The sequence below is a fragment of the Apteryx rowi genome, unplaced genomic scaffold (genome assembly GCF_003343035.1).
Source record: "Apteryx rowi isolate R43461 unplaced genomic scaffold, aptRow1 scaffold_26, whole genome shotgun sequence".
NCBI classification, from domain to species: domain Eukaryota; kingdom Metazoa; phylum Chordata; class Aves; order Apterygiformes; family Apterygidae; genus Apteryx; species Apteryx rowi.
In genome coordinates this window covers 3,001,529-3,022,669 of record NW_020448974.1, presented here as the reverse complement: position 1 = coordinate 3,022,669, position 21,141 = coordinate 3,001,529, and the positions used below count along the sequence as shown (strand labels likewise).

At 37.2% G+C, this 21,141-nt stretch overlaps 1 protein-coding gene across 8 annotated transcripts in view; it reads right to left on the bottom strand.

Annotated features, from left to right (window-relative positions):
* SMURF2 (SMAD specific E3 ubiquitin protein ligase 2) overlaps positions 1-20,664 on the bottom strand; it is a 41,974-nt gene extending 21,310 nt beyond the window's left edge. For 7 of the 8 annotated variants that reach the window (XR_003253807.1, XR_003253808.1, XR_003253806.1 and 4 more), the window contains exons 1-13: positions 20,599-20,664; positions 18,178-18,292; positions 16,713-16,797; positions 15,294-15,377; positions 13,493-13,695; positions 13,255-13,339; positions 9,749-9,907; positions 5,256-5,466; positions 3,657-3,760; positions 1,979-2,093; positions 1,396-1,574; positions 777-914; positions 424-544 (exon numbers count right to left, since the gene is read on the bottom strand). Coding sequence is in view for 2 of the 8 variants with exons in the window: in XM_026067574.1 (XP_025923359.1) it covers positions 424-544; positions 777-914; positions 1,396-1,574; positions 1,979-2,093; positions 3,657-3,760; positions 5,256-5,466; positions 9,749-9,907; positions 13,255-13,339; positions 13,493-13,695; positions 15,294-15,377; positions 16,713-16,797; positions 18,178-18,244 (1,551 nt within the window). In the remaining 6 variants the exon portion in view is untranslated. Of the gene's footprint in view, positions 1-423; positions 545-776; positions 915-1,395; positions 1,575-1,978; positions 2,094-3,656; positions 3,761-5,255; positions 5,467-9,748; positions 9,908-13,254; positions 13,340-13,492; positions 13,696-15,293; positions 15,378-16,012; positions 16,047-16,712; positions 16,798-18,177; positions 18,293-20,598 lie in introns of those variants that run through there. The other variant, XM_026067575.1, reaches the window with a different exon arrangement.
* Between the last annotated feature and the right edge of the window lie 477 nt (positions 20,665-21,141).

Below are 21,141 nucleotides of genomic sequence, written 5' to 3'. Positions count from 1 at the left end.
GTGAGAAATATGCACTGCAGCCTCTGCCGGAGTAACACTCTGTGACACAATTTGAGGTCATTGCCTACGCTTCCCCGTAAATTCAGCTGGGTCTTCAGGTACAGGACACGGTCTCCTTTTCTGTGTCCTGAAGCTCAGATTGAAATAAGAACTACTACTTTTACAGTTGCTATGAAATGTCAGCTTGAGAAACACTTTCATAGTTCTCAACGAATGACGCATGCAATGACAACGTAAGAGAAAGCAGTCCCAGAGACTGCAGGATCTGGTGACCTCTTATGTTAACTGTATTCCTTGTAATATTGCACCTGCGAACCCCCTAAAGCACTGGGGATACAACTTAGCATGTTACTTAGTCTCAGAAGAATGCTTCAGCCTTTTACTGTTGCACTTGACGACATAACGTAACGTTAGTGCACTGACCTCTAACTCTTTCTCATCAAATGTCTTCAGCAGATGTTGTGGGATTACTTCATTAAATCCCTTCTGTAAAGCCAGAAATTGAGCTTCAATTCCTCGTAAAAATCGCCAGTTTACATAAAGTCTGCAAGCAAGTGCAAATTTGTTTTGTGAAAAATGTATTCAAATACAATAAACTTGCAAATTATCCAGCCAAAAAATGACCTTACTGACAGAAATATATCACAACAAAATTAGTGCACTACCACTTGGGGAAAAAAAAAAACAAAATAAAACAAAACACTTATTATTTCAAGCAAGTGAAAGCACCCTCCCCCGTTATCAAAAACTTTGTTTGGAAAATATATTGATGATACCTGACATATTCCTTTTTATTTTCCTCTGTCACTGGGATGCTTTTGCCATTGGGTTTCAGTTCATGCTGAATAATTTCCCCATATGCATTGTGTTCTACACAAAATGTATGGTCCAAGACTCCTGTGATATCATTCTCACTGGTGGAAAGAAATAAGCAAGTAACTCAGTGAAAACATATTCTACAAATGTATTACAGCCATAATATATCTAATACACATCACAGTTTTCAATAACATTGCAAATTACTGCTTGGAAGCAGAAGGTGAACATAGATTTTTTGCTATGTTGTACTTCAGAACCATTTTAATAATGGTTAAATAATATAACCACATTTTAATAATGTGTTACTGTTAATAATAGACAAAATTAATATTTCTGAACAGTTGAACAGTTTAAAACTCAGTAATATTTTTCCCCCAAATTGGTATTCCTTAAACATGTTAAGCTTTTAATGAAGCTGAACTATTTTATTGTGCAGGTAAGAAAGATGCTTCTTAAAGCTGCCTGAGCAGGAGAACAAAATATACTTCATTTCTTTTCAATTGGATTTAGGAACATATATCACTTGTTAACTGAAACAGAATTCTAACAATGTAAAATATAATGCACGGTACATACAGTATCCAGACTAAGCTGTTATGAAGATCAGGGTCAACCAATTCCATATCATCCAAAGTAATTGGCTTCCCTAGCAACTGCTTATAGAAAGGCAACGTGAAGCCCCCATCAATATAGTGTCCATGAAACACAGCCATCCCCATTATCCGTCCAACAAAATGGAAATATGATAAGTGTTCCTAGAATTGAAAGAAGAGACTAAGGCATTCAGCTAATTAAGACCTCCAGATATCTGCTGAATATAAAATTTCAATATAAAGAAAAAAAATTCCAGTTTTTGTTTTGTTTTTATACACAGTACATTGCGTATATTGCTTCCAGTCCAGAAGTCTTGCTACTAAGAATCAAAACAAATTTAATTTCTCCCAAGAAAAACATAAATCAACATCTTACAGCAAAATTAAGAACACATTTGAGTTTTTTCTTTGATCAGTACTAAAAAGAAATTATCATATCATTGCACAAATTCAGTCTCTAGCAATACTAATGCAAGAATTAGATTCCTTAGTCCAGAACATTCTCCATGTATTTAATTTCTAGGCCACAAAAAGATCATTTACAGAACTCATGTTACCAGTCCTACCGGGTTAACTGCAGAGTCTGGGTTGATTTGCAGTGTATAGATATCATCTCGGGAATATTGGAAGAGACCATAATACGGATTCAACATTTCATGTGACAATAGGTAGAGCCACTCCCTGAAAAACATAATTTATTGTGCACTTCAGACCAATGCATTCCTACACTGAGGATCTTCGCAAAAGAGTAAGATTTTTAATCTTACTGTTAAGCAAAAACGCGAAGGAAGTTAGCTGTGAACATGCTTAGGTAAGGCAGAAGTTACAACTGTTTTTACTGGCTCGGTAACTACACAGTACCTGACAACTGGCACATTTCCCAGCTTTCCAAGATTTTTTTTTTCTGGTTACTTATTTCCAGCAGAGTTTCTGATTGTGATTCGCTTTCATCCACTGCACATTAAAACAAGTTACACTGTGTATTCCACTGACTATACTAGGCCGATGTTTGAGTCAAAGCCTTTAATATAAACAGTCTTCCGGTAATGGATATATTTAGTTAACATAAACTTCTAATTACATTTTTCACAGATCAGTCCTGCATTCTTTAGCTTGGTCTCCCTCATATTCCCACGTGGAAGGTGGGGAAGGCTCCGTGACATACTGACTGGAAACCAAAGTCATGCTGAAAGTCCTAGCAGATGCTTTGGACAGTAATACACGAGAGCATCTGTAACTTCTTTATTTTAAACAGTATTATTATTATCATCAAACAATTAGCAGAAATTAAGTCAACAAGGTGCTAGACTGTTGTACTAGCTACAGCTAACTAAGAGGTTGAAATATTTAGGAATGGGGGTGAAGTAAAACTACTAGTGGCCATTTGCAAATTCATGAAGATACATATAATATAACAGTGTAGGTCCCAAAGATTATTCGCCATACACTTTCTACAGATGCAGAAGACAGACTATTTGGGAGCATCAATCCGTACTTTGGAATGAATACTCATTCCCTCATAATGCTAAAAAACAACAGCATTAAAACAGAATAGTACTATTGGCCACAATGCAAACCATGAATCTCCTACTGAAATGCTGACATTCACTTAGAGAGTACAGATCCACCTGCCAGAGGCGGAGCACGTTTTCATTCAAGTAAATTAGCATCTGTTGTCATTTGCCAATAGAATTCTAATCATTGCTTTAGAATTTTGAAGAATATCTTGATACAATCCAAAAAAAAGTTACTTTTTGTAAACAAAAGTAACCTCATAGACCACTGAAAGACTTTAGTTGACTACCAATTGCTAATTTTTAACATTCCGCTTCAAACAGTAGTCAACAATTTGTAAAATATATTATGGGKTTTTTTTGTGTTTTTTTTTTTTTAAACAAAGGTCTGCCACAAAGTTCAGTGCTTAGTAGTGTAAATTCTCAGATACCCAAGCTTCACTAACCACAGAAAAATATGGTATTTTCAATAGATACCAAAAGCCTATCTCACATATATGGAAGGCCTATGATATAACTTGTAATATTCACTTTGATTTATTTACATGAAGTTTTTTTTTTTGATGTAGTTTTTGCTTTAGAAGACTATCTGAAAATATATATTCTTCTAATTTCAATCTGTTGCAAGAAAATACATGAAGAAGAATAAATTAAAAAGAAAAAGGGCTGATACAAGACCGGTTTATGATTCAAAGCACGAGCGTAGTTGGGCAGGCGCAGGGCTGTTTACCTGGCAACACCTCCATAATCAAGGCCTTCCTCCCCACGAAATTTTATCATTAATCGTTTCCACAGGTCTTTAGGCCTCATCTTCATGACTTGCCTGTAGGATTCCTGTAAGCACACAACACATTCTTGTATTAACTGCTATTTATAGACAAGAAACTACTACTATTTATTAGAAATGAAAGGGAGTCTCAGACTTAAAGCCCAAAGGAGGTACTATTTTCAAAGATATTAACCAGTCTCTCTCAAATCATACTTTGTTTTCTAAAAATATGGGAACACTTGTCAAATAAAACAGATAAATGGTAAGAGCCACTTTCTACTAAATTTCCAGAGGTATACAGTGATCAGAGTATTTCCTCTTTCATTCTCATATCACTAGAAAAGTTTCAATCTGTGCCAGTAAAATCCTTTCACTTTGCACAACGGTACACAATTTTTCCAGCCTGAAAAGCCAACAGTGGAGCAGCTACTCTGGGTAGAAGGCAGGTACAAACCTCCAGGAAGCATTTAAAGAACATTAGCATCAATGCCACCCCAGTAATCTACAGAAATACTCTTCTGTTAGTAACACTTCCAGCTTGCTTTGTATGTGTTTTCTTGCTGGAAAAAATAGAGAGGCAAAACAAATTTTAACAAAACGTCTAGTTTTTATTTATGCCTCGCATTGCTACCCCAATCTTTGGCTTTGCAGAAGAGAAGCAGCAGGCATGCTTGGGACCCAACAGACTTCACCTAGTTTTCAGAACAGGAACTTTAAGTTTTCACTGCAGTATAGCTGTTCTTTCCCTCTTTTTTTCCCTAGTTGATTAGGAAGTGATTTGACTGTCCCCAAAGGAAAGACCAATACAAATCCTTCTTGGCTGGGAAAACAGTGGCAAATATTTTGTCACTGGCTTTTAAGTTTATGGGTGGGGTAAAAGGTGACGAGGATGGGTGTGATGGATGACAAAGTTCTCGAGAAGACAGTCTGTTCTCCAGCACAAGCCAATGAATTATAACTGCGTTTAATTGATTCAGCAGAATCATCTCCCCCCAAAAAATGAAAACATTACACTGTGGGTGTCTCTGGTCACTCAGAAACCTGGAGATTTCATAAAATAGGTTTGATTTTGGAAAAAAAAAAAAATTGAGCTACGTGCTAAGTAATCCAAACTCTGAATATGAATGCTAGTCAGTAGTCATTTTACTTAAATTACACGACATTAAAGATCGTGTAAGATTCTGCTTGTTTTTGAACTTGCAGCATTCTCTCTATATCACATTAGTTTTCTTATATTCAAGAAGCGAAACAGTATCTTCAAATACATGAAGCACTTGGACACCTTCCTCAGTCCTTGACACAGGCTGTACATCCCCAGCGACATGGAAAGCTTTCTTCCTTTTTCTTCTCCTCTACAGGGTAAATACATCTACTTTCAATATGCAACAGCCCTGAACATCCCCTTGAAAAGCGTCCTCTTTCCATTCACCACTTGCAAGCTTTCTAGCTTTAACTCTGGACTTCATAATTTCATCTAACTTAATCGCTTCTTTAGAAAGTTATGAATAACCCTCCTCCCCGTCCCTCAGTGTTAATAAATGGGTCAAGTTCTCAAATTACCTCAAAAATCTCTTCCCTGGAGACCTCAATACGACAATGGCCGGCTTGAGGTTGCTGCTGTGACAGCTCTTGCCTCAGGATCTTGAGTTTCTGCACTAGGTCTCGCTTGTACCTTGGCACAGTCAGACATTCTGCCTCATCGGGAAGCTGACACAAGGACACTACCTGCTGCTGCTGCTGGTGCTGCTGATCTTTAAGTTGATTCTGGCGGCTAGAAACAAACACAGCTGTTTGCAGATATTCAAGTCATATGTCCCCTATTTTATTCAGACAATTTTTAAATGTTAAGTCTTCGTAACTAGTTTCATTTTACTATGGTTATTAGTGTGATTATACTAAAAATGTCCAGGTCCAGTAAAAAATAAAAATAAATTCAGAGAGATTTTATCCTGACTAAAGACATATGCATCTGTCTTTCTTGGCAACTATCAGCTGGTTTTAGAGTTTGTTATTTCTATTAGTACTACTCTACAAAGTATGTAAAAGGTTATAGCACTATATAATAAGGTACTATCCATACAATTTTACTACTGAGCTGCTGACACTGAATTTCTCAGATACCATTTCCATATTTCCTTTGCGTGTTTTACCTTCCTCCATTTTAAAATTCAGGGATCTGCCAAACACTATGCCTCTAATCTACAGTCAATACCATAGTCTGTTTTAAATGGCTTGTCTGAAAAAGAGTAAGCTTACAACGAGATGTTTGTTCTGGCAGCTTGGCAAGGACCTTGTCCCTTGTACCTGGCCTAGTCTGGACCACAGGAATGTGGGCAGTTCACATGTAACTAATTGGCACAGATAAACAAGTATTTTTACTAGCAATTCTAAAAGATTTTGTAAAGCTAACGTCTTACTAGCAAAAGTAAATTAATCTTGTTGCAGAGACAGAAAAGTGTCCTTTCTTGTACACAGTGAGTGGATATTTTTATATGACCTAGCTTTTTAGTATGGCATTTCAAAACAACACAGGATAAAAATTACATTTTACCTAGAACACAAGAAGAAGATTTCTGCGTGGAACACACGATAATACCCTACATTTACTGGATAAATAGGAAAGGTTAGAATTGAGGATGTTTTTCAGTGGAATGTTAGTAAGTTATTTTTTAAGCGTCAAAGACCCAAAATATTAGATAGAATCATCTGCAATTTTAACTTTGGATAAATTTCAGTCTGTTGTCTATTTTGAAACAAGACCACTAGAAAGGTCCCCTGGCCAACCAGAACTCATTTCCAGCAGGCTTTTGCCACAGGAACACTCGGAATTGGCAACTGAAAAAAAAAAAGGGGGGGGGGGAGAGGGGAAAAAAATTCCCAGTTTGTTTTGTGGTTCTGACAGCTATTCCAGGTTTTTTTGGAACCTTTTTTATTTAAGGCAATTTTGCAGGGGAATAAAACATGGAAAACTAGCACCAGGTGACCAGGAACTTGAATCATCATCAGTAGTCCTACTAGCCTAGCATTTAGAAACCCCTGCAACGACACACACTGTGGATCAGTTCAGCAACAACTCAAAGCTTAGTAGTAGTAGTAGTAGTAATAATAATAATAATAATAATATAACCTCTTAACTCCTGGGCCTTAAGGAGGGAATAATGCATAGAAATTCTGTTCTGTTACTATGCTCGAGGATACAGAACTTCAGAAGTTAGCTTAATCACTTTTGTTAGATTCACAGTGTGTAAGGTCTTTTGGTTTTTGTTTTTTTAAATAAGGTTACCCTAACTTTGTTCTCAAGCTGATCATATTGGCCTAAGAATAAACTAGTCATTCCAAAAGTCATTCCTGTGAAACTGAAAAGTCATTACACAGATTTAGGGAGGAAGACAGATGCTCTTGATATGGTTCCAGAAAAAAGTTTGATGTCATTCGTGCTATATTCACAACACCTTCTTTTCGCTTGTGATTAGTATCAAATAAATCCCATGTAAACTCTATTTACTTGATGTAGAAATTAAGGTAAAATCATAACTTTATCTTCTGCACTTTCTAATTCTACAAGGACAAGCCAGTGAAAATATCCCTTGTATTACACCTACCAAAGAAGGTCATAATTATATACTATACAAAAGATAGCATATATTCGTACTATCTCTAGTAGTATAAAGACAGTAGTCCCTAGACACAAAGCTAGCTAATGTCAGTCTTAAAGAAAACAATCTCTGAAATGAACATGAATTTAAGAACTATGCATCAAATTAAAACAATCTAAAATATGGCAGGACTAGAAGAAAAATAAAATACCATCTTCCATACTAGACTGAAAATAATCACAGTGTAGTATTAGCTAAATAATCTGCAGTGCTTAAAATAATAAAACTAGGTTACTGCCCCAAAATTTAATGTCTCTGTTTCCAAAGCTGAATGAGCATGCTTTGTTGCGTACAGTGCCTTCAGGATATAGCTAAGGGCTTTTCAGGTGCCATAAACATCAAAACCTATCAGGAACTCTTGGCCAGTATTTTAAACAGAACTGGGTAACAAGTCCGATTATTTTCATAACTTATAATGCAATCACTGGAAAAACAAACTTCTCAGTTCAGTAGAAAAGTCTGCATCACTGGAAGTGAACTTTTTATTATGGCTGTGAACCTAAAACTTTATCCCACCCATTCCACTCATCCCAAATAGTAAAATTTGTTTCTCAGATAACTTACAAAATGACAGGCCTAAGGTAAATTACTTATTTTTTTTAAAGAGCAAATAAGGAGGTAGGTTAAAAAAAAAAAAAAGTTTTCACATATCCTGTTTGGTGCAATAAAAGAATAAACACCAGAAAAGATTTATCAAGCTGCAGACTTAGAGCAGGCTTTGCTGATGACACTGCTGGTTGAATTTCTGAAATCTTTCCCTAATGAAAGACAGATGTACAAATGAAAAACTTAAGCACATTGTAACTGTTCTTTAAGTTTAAAAAAAAAAAAAAAAGCAATGGGTTCTGTGGTTCCTGAACTTGAAAGTCAAACTGGACTTTATGGATACTAAGCTAGCTATATATTGTGCGCTATAACAACTGTCAAAGTAGCCACAATGTCAATACCATTTAAAAATAAATATACCTCTGAAGCACTTTTTTTTTTTCAATATAGTCTAGTTAACTGAATTTTCTACAGGTTAGGCATTGCACTGTTGTAATTAAGAGCAGCATTTGGGGTTTTTCTTTGCGTAAAATATCTAAATCTGAGTTAATGATCTTCTCCATGTACTGAACATGTACAGGCTCCTGTCTGGATTATGAGACATTTTATAATACTTCTGTAATACACAAGCATATAATCAATGAATTTCCCCCAAAAAAGAAAGAAGTCAGTATTTAGACTCTTCCCTCTTGGGGTGTGTTAAGTTCAAATGTACAGCTGGCAGACAAAAGCAGCCAACTTAATGCAACATAAACAATGTAGGACAACTTACTGGATACTACTATGCGATTCTTTGATTTTGTCTTTTGTGTGCTTGTTTCCATCACAGTCTCCTTCAGCTTCTCTTTAAGACTATTCCTCATACTTGATGCTTGCCCAGCGCTGCACACAGCTTTCTAACAAACTCTTCATTGTTTCTTCCACTTAACACCTACTTAATATTATACAGGTGTTTCCCAACAGCATTAAAAGGTGTTAATAGGAGAAACAATGGAGTCAAATTCCCACAGTGCTTGGACAAGCTGATAGCCATGTCTAGACAAAACAGAAATATTTGTTTGCTTGTTGGTCTCCATTTTTAATAGAAAGTTCTCCAGTATGAAATGCGTGCTCGGGGAATAAAAATAGGAGACAGAATCCTTTTGAGCCCTCTATTCCCCCCCTTTTTTTTTTTTTAAATATGATATGAAAGTATTTCAGATTGGAGATTAATTTAAAGCTCAAAACACTATAGCAGTTGGTGTCTGCAGAAAAAATACAGTTCCTGTTTTTTATTTTGGTAATAAATCTGATTTCAATGAGTAGGTTTCTTTATTTTCAGAACATCTCAGCTAGTCTTACTCTGTAACTGAAAATTGGGCCTGAATTATTTTCTCCTTTATTCTAGAAGAACAGCTGGGTACTCGTGCTCCCTTGCCTAACCCCTCAGTGTTTTATTTCAATAGCTATTGAATGCAACCCGATATTTTAAAATGAATACTCCATAACTGAAAGTAATAAAGACAAAATGAAAAGGAAAGAAAGTGTCTCTCTTGTTGTTGGAAAAAATTCCACGGGCCAATCTTTTCCATGGGGAGGCACTTGCTTCCCCCTGCCCCGTGGCATCCCAATCGCCACATTCCTGTCTGAACGATGCTTGATTTTGTTGTTGTTGTTTTAAATACAAGAACAGTCAAATCTCTCTTCTTTGCTTGGTACACAGAGTAAGCTGGTAGTATGTTAAAGAACACTGCTACTATACTTTAAATAATACTGAATGGTAAAATACACCTTGATCTAAATCTGACACCCCTCAAGAGTCACTTTCTTTCCTCTATTATATTCAACATGTGTTGGACACTTTAGACTTACTTTAAGACTAAATGCAAGTTAGCAGATAGCCGCGGATCTGTAAACTGCGTTGTTCTGTTGTTATGGTCAACAAAATAAACCCTGCCTGTTGCTGTATTTCGGATCTCCCATCCAGGAGGCAGTGGACCAAGCTCTTCACAATTGATGTTGCTAAGATCCCTGTGAAAACAAATATAAAATGAAAAATACCTCAGCATTTGGCCTCTGAGCCAAACAAGCGTAAATGTAACAGAACAATTCCATGAAGTCTGAGAAAACGTATTGTTTCAGAAACTTGATCTGTTCAGCTGGAATCTCTACTCCCAAGGTACGAGCCCACCAAAGAAAAATCATACACCCACAACACATGCCTTGGGGAAAGAGAATTCTTATCAAATAACCTTCATTTTTATAAAGTAACTTCAGATGTTAAATTAATATGGGCTTAAAACAAAAATAAAAGCCATTGCCATATTTGCCAAATGGAATTGCACTTCCACACCAATTCTGACAGCAAACATTTTTTAAAACAACATTAGTCATGTAAGGAACTCTGAATCACACTTTAAAAACTCCTATAAAACAAAACTATATTTCCGAACACTTATACTTTCCATTAAGACTTATGCATAGGATATGTGCCTATGCCACAAGGAAGTTTTGCCCCCAAATCCCAAATGCTAGTGGGATGCAAACAACTCTTTAACAAAACATTTCAAATAAAACACTGTATGAACAGTACCTCAGCTCTGCACTGAGTAATGCACAGAAACTTCAACTTGAGAAAATTCTACTGAAACCAGGACGACGTTGCTTCATTTTGGAGGTTCATATAAGACAGTATTAGCATTTTTTTTTAATGTACATTTATTGATTTTTTGTGTATATAATTTACACCTCAAATATCTCATACCCCTTTAAAAAAGAAAAAAAGGAAGGAAAAAAAAAAGTGTTCTTGACACCAAGTCTTCAGATCTCCCCAAACCACGGGGGCTGAGGGAGGAAGGAGTCGAGGGGCAGAGCTGCGGAGAAGCTGCAGTCCRCAGGGACAGGCAGGCGGAGAAGCTGCTAAGGGAAACTCTGGGCTCTGGGACCGACCTTCCTCAGGTTTTACCCACATGCACACCACTGCTGAACTGTAGGGCTCATTAACGAAACGACCATGGCATATTAACATAAAATTACACTATTCCGTAGAAAAGACATCAGCTCCGTCCTCCGTCACTATGGCTGGTACRCACCAACCGCCAAACGTTGTTCCGAGACACTCGCACAGTTTCTGTTTTCACACCTAAGAGTAGCACTAGCTTAGATTTCATACAAAATTATTACCCTGCAAATTTACAGATTAAAACTTTAATTGATTTTTAGAGAAGTCTTGTTTCTAGGCTTCTGAGAAAACCAAGAGCACTAACAACAGTCTGCAGCCACCGGGGATCTCTCGCAAAACCCCGCGTGTCCGGAGGTCAGAGACGCTGCGGGCTATCAGCTGCTATCAGCCTCCCTTTTGCGTTTCAAAGACAGGGCTCCTCTCTCCCGTCTCCTTACTTCCACCTAACAACTTGGGACAGGGCTGACTGGAGAGAGGGTGGTTAGGCTCTGTAAAAACTCCTGCAGGAGATTTCCAAACCCATTCTCCCTCCTTAAATCCAGTCTATCACTACATAAAACAGCAGCATGTAAAAAGAAAATGTAATACTTTAATTGCCTGATTATATCCATAAATATCCTAAGACTTAGATGCCTCAATTTGCATCTGCACGTATTGAATTGAGACACAAAATTATGTGGCAAAGTGAGGTAAATTTTTATACCCAAGACCGACTGTTTCTAACAAGCAACTCATATAACACACAAGTCATGGGAGCAAAGACGTTCTAATACACAACTGCCAACTGGATCCCACTCTCAAGTCTAGAGGTAATACATCAAAACATAGGGCATTTTTGTAACCCCAAAGTAGTGTTAAATAAAATAATTATTTGGAAATGCAGTGCAGGAAGGCTTTGAGGCCTTACCAAGAGATCCAAAATCTACTTCCACGGGAATGAACACCAGCAGCATTCTTACAAATGCCAGTCCTGGCTGCCAGGCTCACGCTGCGCCCCCCTTGGCACAGCACCATCCGCAGAGTTTAGGAGGCAATTTCCAAACAGGATTTCCCTTTTTTATTTTTTATTTTTTTTTTWAAAAAGACAATCAGAAGCTAACACATAAGAAATAATCACATTTATAATAATAAAGACACTAAAAACCAGATAATGATTCTAAATGTCCTAGAAACTGGAGATGAAATAAATTCTTGGATTATACTTTCCATTTCCCTGCCAGTGTAGGACTGTTCTTTAGAGTACACTTTTTTAGCACTTCATCTAGTTTTAATTTTGCAAGTAATAGAGTCCATAACTCTACTCAACAGCTTAAATTGTCACAGATGTATGGATTTTCCCCCCAATATTCCTCAAAGTTTTCCCTCTTGATTTCACTATTCCCATTTATATTACCCTCAGTACCAAGAAGTATTTCTTATTCTACCAGGATGCTTCAGATTTATTTTCTCCTAAGTGCTGAAGTAGTTGTAACAGATGTAGCAGTCTGAGTATTTTATCACAGGTCAACCCTTCCTCAGCTTATTTACCTATTTGCCTCTCTCCTGATTTTCTTCCCCATTTATATACTGCTAATGAGGTACTTCAAAGCACAAATGATGTTCTAGGAACATCCATGATAAAGCACAGAGAAAATAAATATTAATTCCTGCTCTGTACAGAAAATTTATCATAAAAAAAAAGGGGGTCATTTTTAGGTGTTTGCTACTACACCCAAATGAGAAATTCCTTGCCTTAAAGAAAAAAAAAACAACACCCCACACACATCCAGGCACTTTAAACATACCTCACCATTTCAGCTTCCACGATTTTTATGTCCCAGTGCCTCCAGTTAGTTTCCTCAAAATACAAAATGTACCAAACTTCTCAATCCTTGAGTAAATCACATTCAGCACTCTGAACACGGGACAATAATTCTCATAGCCAAGTAAATTTAAGCTATTTTTTCCTCCTCCCCCATCAAAAATTATTACATTTGTCTGGCAAAGTTCATAAATACATGTTGCCGGTTTCTCAAGTCTTATTAACCATCTGAGCCTGAATTTTACAGAATCCATTTTTCTCTTAAGCACCTAGATCAATCTGAATTTTTGAAGGTGCTCAGATTCAATTTTTTTCATTAATTTGCAGAGTACTAAAAAATGAACTTGTGCTACAGTTCATACGCAATACCTACAATTGGTTAACTATACCTGTTTTCAAAATGCCTCTGTGATTTACTACTTGATTCTCCTTTGCTGCATTAAAATAATAATTTGGAGAATTAAGCAAAGAGACTAATTTATCTTGATGAATGACTCAAGATGATATGTTAGTGGCCAGCAGTGAGAAATATAATACTGGACAGAGAACTCTGAGGGGAGTTCAGTTAAATTACTCCCATTTGAGGCCTTAAGGATACATTCATTCTTTTCTTACCTAGGTACTCTTGGATCGTGCCATGTGCTAACACCAGTCTGAGTATGCAGAAAATAGACCTGACCTTGTTGAGTTGTTCTTTGCTCTGTGAAATCAAGATAAAGTAATAAGAACAAAAAAATACAATACAAACAAACTCAAAGACTGCTTCTCCAAACTAAGAATCAAAAGGATTTTACATATGAGAATAAGAGAGTGTCTTGGAAGACCTACAATTAACAATTTTTAATTTGCATACCATATCCTTCAGGTAAATCGGGAGGAGTGTGCAAGTGTGTCCTGCTCATGTAATTTCTGTGTCTCTGTGACCTGACTCTTCTCTCTGCCACTCTGGGGTCTGAGGACTGCCCACATGTTGCGCCATTTGTTCCTGTAATTGGAGTGTTCTCATCCACAAAACAGCTTAGAGGTCTTCCTGGACTGGAATATTCAGATGCTGGCCTGTTGGGAAAACAAAACAAAACAAAAAAAACCCAAGCATGAAAAGTATTTGCCTTCTCTACCAGAAGAAGTAAAAGTTTCTAACATTATACTTTATCTAATCTAAATTAAAACCTTGTGAAGAAACACTTATGTGTAACAAACAACAAAAGCACTTGCTGTAGCCAGTTTTGGAGAACATGGGAGAGGAGTCAGGCACCTCTTGGGGCAAGACTGCTTCCCCGCTGGCCTTTAAATGCGTGCGTTCGTTACTAAGAGGTCTGCCTACATCCTCCGCAGGACCCTGGACTGCACAATATACTTCACAGGAGCTTCAGTTAAGGATGCTGGAAAAACTTAATGGACTACAGAACATAGCAGTTGACTCATCCAGCGGGATACCTTGACTATAGGCAGGAAGCTTTTATTCTAAGAGCACTGGGTTCATCCCAAAGCAGTCAGTAAACCTTCCTACCTATCTTAGGACTAACCTGACACTCAGCAGGTGACGCTGCAATGCTTAGTATACGATGCTGCAGCATCAAGATCATATCAAATACTCACAAGAGAAAGTCCCACCTTAAGAAACAGAGGGACGAGAGTAAAATTATATTTTGGTGAGGGGCTTGCACTTCAAACTTTCTCACCTTCCCTTTGTAAGGCCAAGGAAGCTATCAGGTCTGTTTTTTCCTTGTATTCCTAAGAAAGATTATTAGGTGAGGATAGTGAAATGGGCTAAGTGAGATAGAAACAGCTGCTCTTGATAGCTTGACTGAAAGAGGAAACACTGAATTATATGGTTTCGTATCTCAATGCTGCTTTCAAAAGGATTTTAAGCAGGTTAAAGGGGATTTATAAGACTGCAGAAAATCCCCTAGAACAAGTTACGTATTTTAGATTTGTTTTTCTACTGTAAATGTGTCTAGAGCTTAGGTTAGATATTTTAACATACCAGGAAAAATATAGATAAATTGAAAAAACATTCAGTACCTTCAGTCACTTGAAAATTGCAAATATGAATCAGAGTTGGCAGCATTAGCAGTATACAATTATTTCAAGTCAAATATAACCTTACAGAAACTATAATAGTATTTATTGAGGATGCAAGAGAAGCCACAGACAGTGTGCAGAAGACTGACACTCTATGATTCAGGTTAGAGTAAAAATGGTTTGAGGAAGCACTTTGCAACACACATCTATTGTTATAGGAACAGGCAATCGTAATGAGTTCAGACCATGATCTGTAACAACCAGTTTTAAAAGTTCAAGGTGACATGGTTATAGTACATACAAAGTCAACATTGGTCAACTACTCATAAGTTCCTTTTCTCATCTCTTATAAAGTGTCCACATTGTAATGGTTGTATTTATAGGGGTCTACCAAAGCAACTCTAGAAAAAAACAAAGATGCTAGTATTAGGAGAGAAAAATCTAATCAGAATGTTTCTTCTCGGTTAAATAGTGGGGAGACTGAACAAGGAAGACGTTAGGGACTTGTAGAGTCACTCTGAGGGACGCTGAATACCTCCTGTTGCAGCCCTTTAGAATCACTAGTGCTCAGCACTTTTGGTGAGCAAACAAACTTCCCCATATGCACGGTCTCCTAAATAATTTCTTACCGTGTTGGTCTTTCCCACTGAGTTGTTCGTGTAATATGATTTAAATACTGGATCCTTCCAGAAGCAGTCCTCCGCTCCTCCCACCTAGATTTCAGACATTGAGAGATAAGGCAATGAGTGGTATTTCCAGGAAATCAGGGCACAAAATGTTTCCAACATAAATGCCAACTCATGAAGACTTTTACCATTATGAATCATGCTAGCTTAACAAGGTAACAGGAAACAACTAAAAGTTCAACTCAGAATTAATTTTGTGTGTTTTTCCCTTGGAACCAGGCATATCATTAACAATATCACACCATCATGTTCAATAAATATTTGAATTCTAATTAAACCCAAATAGCCATATAAAGAAATTTATTGAAAACATGTTTAATACTGCACTCAATATTTTTAACAACTTGTCTCAATAAGTGCTGTCATAGCATCTTTATGCACTATACTTGCTTTTCATTAAAAAAAGTCACTTTCAAATAACATGGTTTTTTAAATTATTTTTCCACTCCAAAATATGAGGTTATAAAGCTAGCATTGCAGTTACACAATTAAATAAGCAATATTTATACAAGGAAGGTTTTAAAGTGACAATTTAAAAGCATTTTCAAAAATGCTCTTAACTTCAGACTCCAAATTAACAAAAGAATAATGCTTAGGACTTAGATGATAATTTACATTATAAAATTCATAATTTGAAAAAAATCAGTTTCTCCTGTCTTTACCTGCCAAAAATCACATTCAGAGGGTCTGTGTTTGCTCTGAAAAGATTGATGACAGCACCAGAACCTAAAACAGAGCATTTTTTTGTATTCCCAAAACTGTTTTAGGTGTTAATGATGTCATTAACTCTCACAGGGAGAAATCAAAATCCTAAATCCAGCCTTTGGCAGGTAAGTATAGCAAGAACTCAGACAACATTACCTTTCCCAACAATGTTTTCTTTACTATGATTTACATGGAAGAAAAGGTGATCCATTTTTACAATAGTGTATATCTCTGCATAGCTCTGTAGCAGGCAACCGGACATGTGCGTTCACTATATAACTACATTGCTACAAAACCAAGATATGGATAAGGCCGGATTGCTGGTTATRAATTAACATTGTATTAGTTTATCAATTCTATAATTTAAAAGATCTATGATTTGTTAAACGAATATATTCTTTAATGCATGCACTCATTATGCTACCTCCTTTTTTCCCCCAAGGAGAGACAAGACAAGGGTCAAACTATTAACCATTCCACGTAGCCTTCTAAATTAAGCAAGTGGCCGGCTTATCTCCTGCTCCTAAATTAAGAGCTGTAGGACTCTGAGTGTTGGAATAAAAATAAATTAACCTATTTTTACTTTGACTTCTCATTACTGCAAAAGTCTGTTGTATGTACTGTTTTTGTATTTATATCACACTGGTGTCAACTTACCCATCTGGTAAATCATTATCAAACAAACGACTGCAATCCACAACTTGTCCTCCTGTGCCTATTCGGTCTCTGGACTGAAGACTTACTATTAAGATAATAAAAGAATTATTAAAAATACAACACCTGAATGCAAGTTACATTTATATTTGAAAGAGACTGGTACAACTTGGAGGACTAAGTTGAACCATGTTATGGATATTTTTTCCTTCCCACAAATCAAAGAAAATTTATGTAGAAACAGGGTATGTTTTAACACATGGTAATTCTCCGCACACTACTTCAAAAAAGCTAGCTTAAAGAATATGAATGTATGTTAAGGCAAAAAAAAAAAAGTTAACTCTGAAGTTGTCATTTACTCTCTCTGGATGAAGCAGATGGCAATATAACAAAGCTGTAGGGTTTTTCTGGTGGCAACACGGTGGCTTAACCTCATGCAGAATGGCTCGGACAGCAAGTGGGATGGTGCAATGCTAGTGTCAGGCTTCACTACTAACAGGAGAGGAGAACTGTTAATAGAAAGCTCTCAAACACTAAGATTCCCTCATGTTTTTGACTCCTTTCTATGTATTTTTTATGCACATGAGATTCAACACACGCGCGCACACACACAAAACCAGGCAAAATTTAAATGCTATAAGCACTATAGATTTGGTTTATCAGCTCCTTTCAAACATCAGCGATAAGAAATCAAATGCAATTCTTTCACACAAAGCAGCAATCTGCACCCTGAAACACCCTCAACATCTGTTTAAAAAAAAAAAAAAAAACTATTACAATTTTTACATGTTTTATTGTAATGGGTATTTATGCCTCAAGCTCTTGTACTAAAGCTATGAAAACAAAGGTTTTTCTGGACAGTTTTTGTTCCTAATGTCATAACTTGCAAGCATCCAATCTGATAATTTATGGTACTTGTATTCCTGGGTTTTTGAGAGTTTTTGTTTTTAATAATAAAATGATTAGTCAAAAACAAAAACTAAATATGTGCTGTGGCACTAACGTACCTCTGGGCAACTGTGTTCAAGTCCTTTTGACACATAAAGTGAAATAGATTTACAGACCTAAATCTAGACCCAACCAAATATTTGTCAAGATCACAAAGGTACAAAAGGATTTAGTAATACTGGTAACTTTTGCCAGAGAGACCAAGTGTTGAACACCACCACCAAGGTGTATTGCAGCTTAAAATTTTGGGCCTTCAGCAGACCGAAATAAGGAGCCCTGCAGTACCTGCTTGCTCTATTCCTAAACAATATTAATTCCTAGTCTTCCGTGAACACTAACATTACAAAGCAACTCTTCCTTAGAGTGGAAGACATCTTAAATTTAATTTCAACTGAAACGAAATCATAGATGTATTTATTCTGCAACAAACCCACACATTACAAGTTCACATTGTTGCATGTAGGCAAGGTTTGGCAAGCAATACACACAGACAAAAATGAAACTAAACAAAGGCAATTACCTCCTCTTTGCCTATGTGAGGACCAAAATTTGTGCACGGCTTCATTTTGTAATGAGTAAGGACTCATTTTTTCTGCACCGCCACATCAGAAATAAAATGGTGGCACAGAAGAGAGCTGCAAGATTAAGACACAGTTCAGGTGCCCTTTGCATCCACTACTCACAAGCGTCCCCTTCTCTTCCCCCCTTTGACGACAACCCCAGGTATTTCAGATAAAGATCCCCTTGCTCCCTGTCCCAAATTATAAAGGCATACCCACTGTGCACTTGATTTGTAAGGTTATCAATTGCTGAATATATCAATTACATTTTAATAGACTAGGCGTTTCTGCAGTCTTACATAGCCTTTTAATTTAACTAGTTTATCATTAGAAGATTAGGAGTATATTTAGATCATTTTCTATCTCATTATTAACTTTTAAGCACGATTTCTCCACCACTTAACTACAGCAGTGGAATTATCTACTTTTACTCAGGCTCATTCACTCATTCAACAAAATTGCTTTAGTGAAGAAAGACTAAAATGTAAGGAGATTAATAAAGACAATTTTGATAAAAAGAAAAAAAAAAAAAGACAGGAGTTTCTGGAATCTTACCATGCATTCATTAATTAAAACACAGCATGACTGGGGAAACTCAGCCTTTTTAAAAACAACAGCTTAAAACAAAACACAAATATTTGTTCTAACCTGACAAGCCGTGTTTTTTCTGGTTTCAGGGCCGGATCCAGCAGCCCCTGGTAAGCAGGGGTAGCACCAGCTGCCTGCCAAATGAGCTAACACAGTTTTTGCTAGACCACTTTTAATGACTGCAGCAGGTTGAGCCAACTGGTCAGCCTGGTTCGTACCCACGTTGCTGACAATTAGTCGCGGCTGAAGGACGTTTACCATGCCCACACTGCAGAGTATCTGCCTCAGGTTTCCCAGCTGGCATCCCAGTAGCCTCGAGACCTTTCCGGTTTGGGGATTTTTTGTCTAAAGCGTCCAAATTAATGCTAGCGTTCTCGAGTCACGGTGACAGGGATGCATGCTGCGTACTCTGGAGGGCAGCACGGGAGCACGCCSGGGCGAGGGCACAAGCGCTGCCGCGCCATGCCGGAGCTGCTGCGGGCAGGGGGGATCCCCGTCCCCTTGAGCAGGCCGGGAACAAGCTATCTTGCCAGCTGGGCTCGGGTTTCGCAAACAGAATCACATGCGTACAGCATGGATGATCAGGGAAGCAAAACCAAAAAGCAAGCCAAACCGACAGCATAACGCACCCTATCCAAATGACTATTTCACCCTCTACAGTTCTGTGCAAGCCCAGTCGGAAAATCAGTGTCCCAGAATGGGCTGAAGCGTCAGCAATGCCCTTATGATTCCACGTTTCTACCAGCATTTGACCTTACTGTGCCACCTCACTCCTATCTTAATGCTCTGCAAACCCTTGCAGGTCAGGCATTAGACAGCTGGTTAAAGCAACATAAAGAGACAAAGTCATAGGTGTTATTCAACAGAGCACTTCGAAGAAAGTGAAGAAGTGCACTGAGGCCCTTACTTTCTGCCTGGCTTTTCAGAATTTTTCCCTGGCTAATGATACAGGAATACCGCATGGATATTATTTGAACTAGGAACAGAACATATAACTGAACATGCAAGTTCATTTTTTCCCCCCCATCTCCAAAAATACTCATTAACATCTTGCTATAAAAATAAAGACCTCCTTATCCTGATCCATATCTTTGTGACTTCTGAAGTCATCCGCTACTAGAAAGGCTGCCCTCTGGAATGACTCAGAGTGCAGGCACTTCAGAAAGCACCAAAAGACACTTCCTAAGTTGCTTGTGGCTGTTTATTTTTCAATTTGTCAACTTCAAGACGTTATTTTTACTTCTGAAATTATTTAATATTTATGAGGTAACAGAATGACAAAGCATAGTTACTGAGATTAGTGAGATCTGTTAATAACCCAAGAAAATGCAAAATGAATCAACAAAGTCATCCCAAACAACAACTTGTTGCTGTTACRGCAGAATGTTTTACCCTTGCATAAAATCCACGGTAAGCACAACTTTGCAAGATCTCTCAACAGTCAAGAAACTGTAGCCAAATGTCCAAGTCATTTTTTGGGGGGGGAGTTCAGACTCAAATTGCTGCCATTTTTTACAGTAAAATTCAAGACAGTGTTCTTTCTAGATAAACTTCATATTATCTATGGTCTTATCTGTCTCAAATCAGCATTACAATACATTACAATACCTATTACAATATTTGGGTCTTGTAATTCTGTACATACAAACTTCTAGGTTGAGATCCAAGTGGCTCTGGCACTAAACATCAAATTTGGAAAAAAAAATTTAGTCCAGAAAACTGAAATCTAGGAAGGTATTTCTATAACTACTATTAAGCTCCAAGTGAACTAGAAGATAAAAAGCCTCACTTACCTACTATCTGTCCTCTAACAGTATCATTGTCATTTGGCCCAAGCTTGCACAGATCCAATCTCTGATCTATAAAACCAGGAAACAAAGTGCAAGTCATTTAATATTTTGCTGCCTTTGAGAGGCACACTGAAGCATCATCAGAACAAAATTTGGCCTAATTTAAGATTATTAAGACTTTAAGAAACAGGGAAAAAAGCAGAAGTAAAAATCTTAAGTCTGGACATAATTTGTATAATTCTAAAACAGAAAACAAGACTAAAGGGACTTTTGCTTTAACAAGTTACCAAGTTACCAAGCTTGCCCCATTACCATAGTGTAATGGGGCAAAGGAATTGAAAAGCCAACGATAAGTTAGCATTAATTGACATAACTAAGCTATCCTCAGCCACAAAACATCATTGCAAACTCCAAACCAATTGGAATATATAAGCCTCAGAAAAAACAAAAACCCCAACCACCATTAACTGTCACTTTTCTAAAAATTCTGTGCAGAAAAGCGTGCTCTGAAAGAGAAGAAATACCAGTGTTTAGCTTACTTACAAC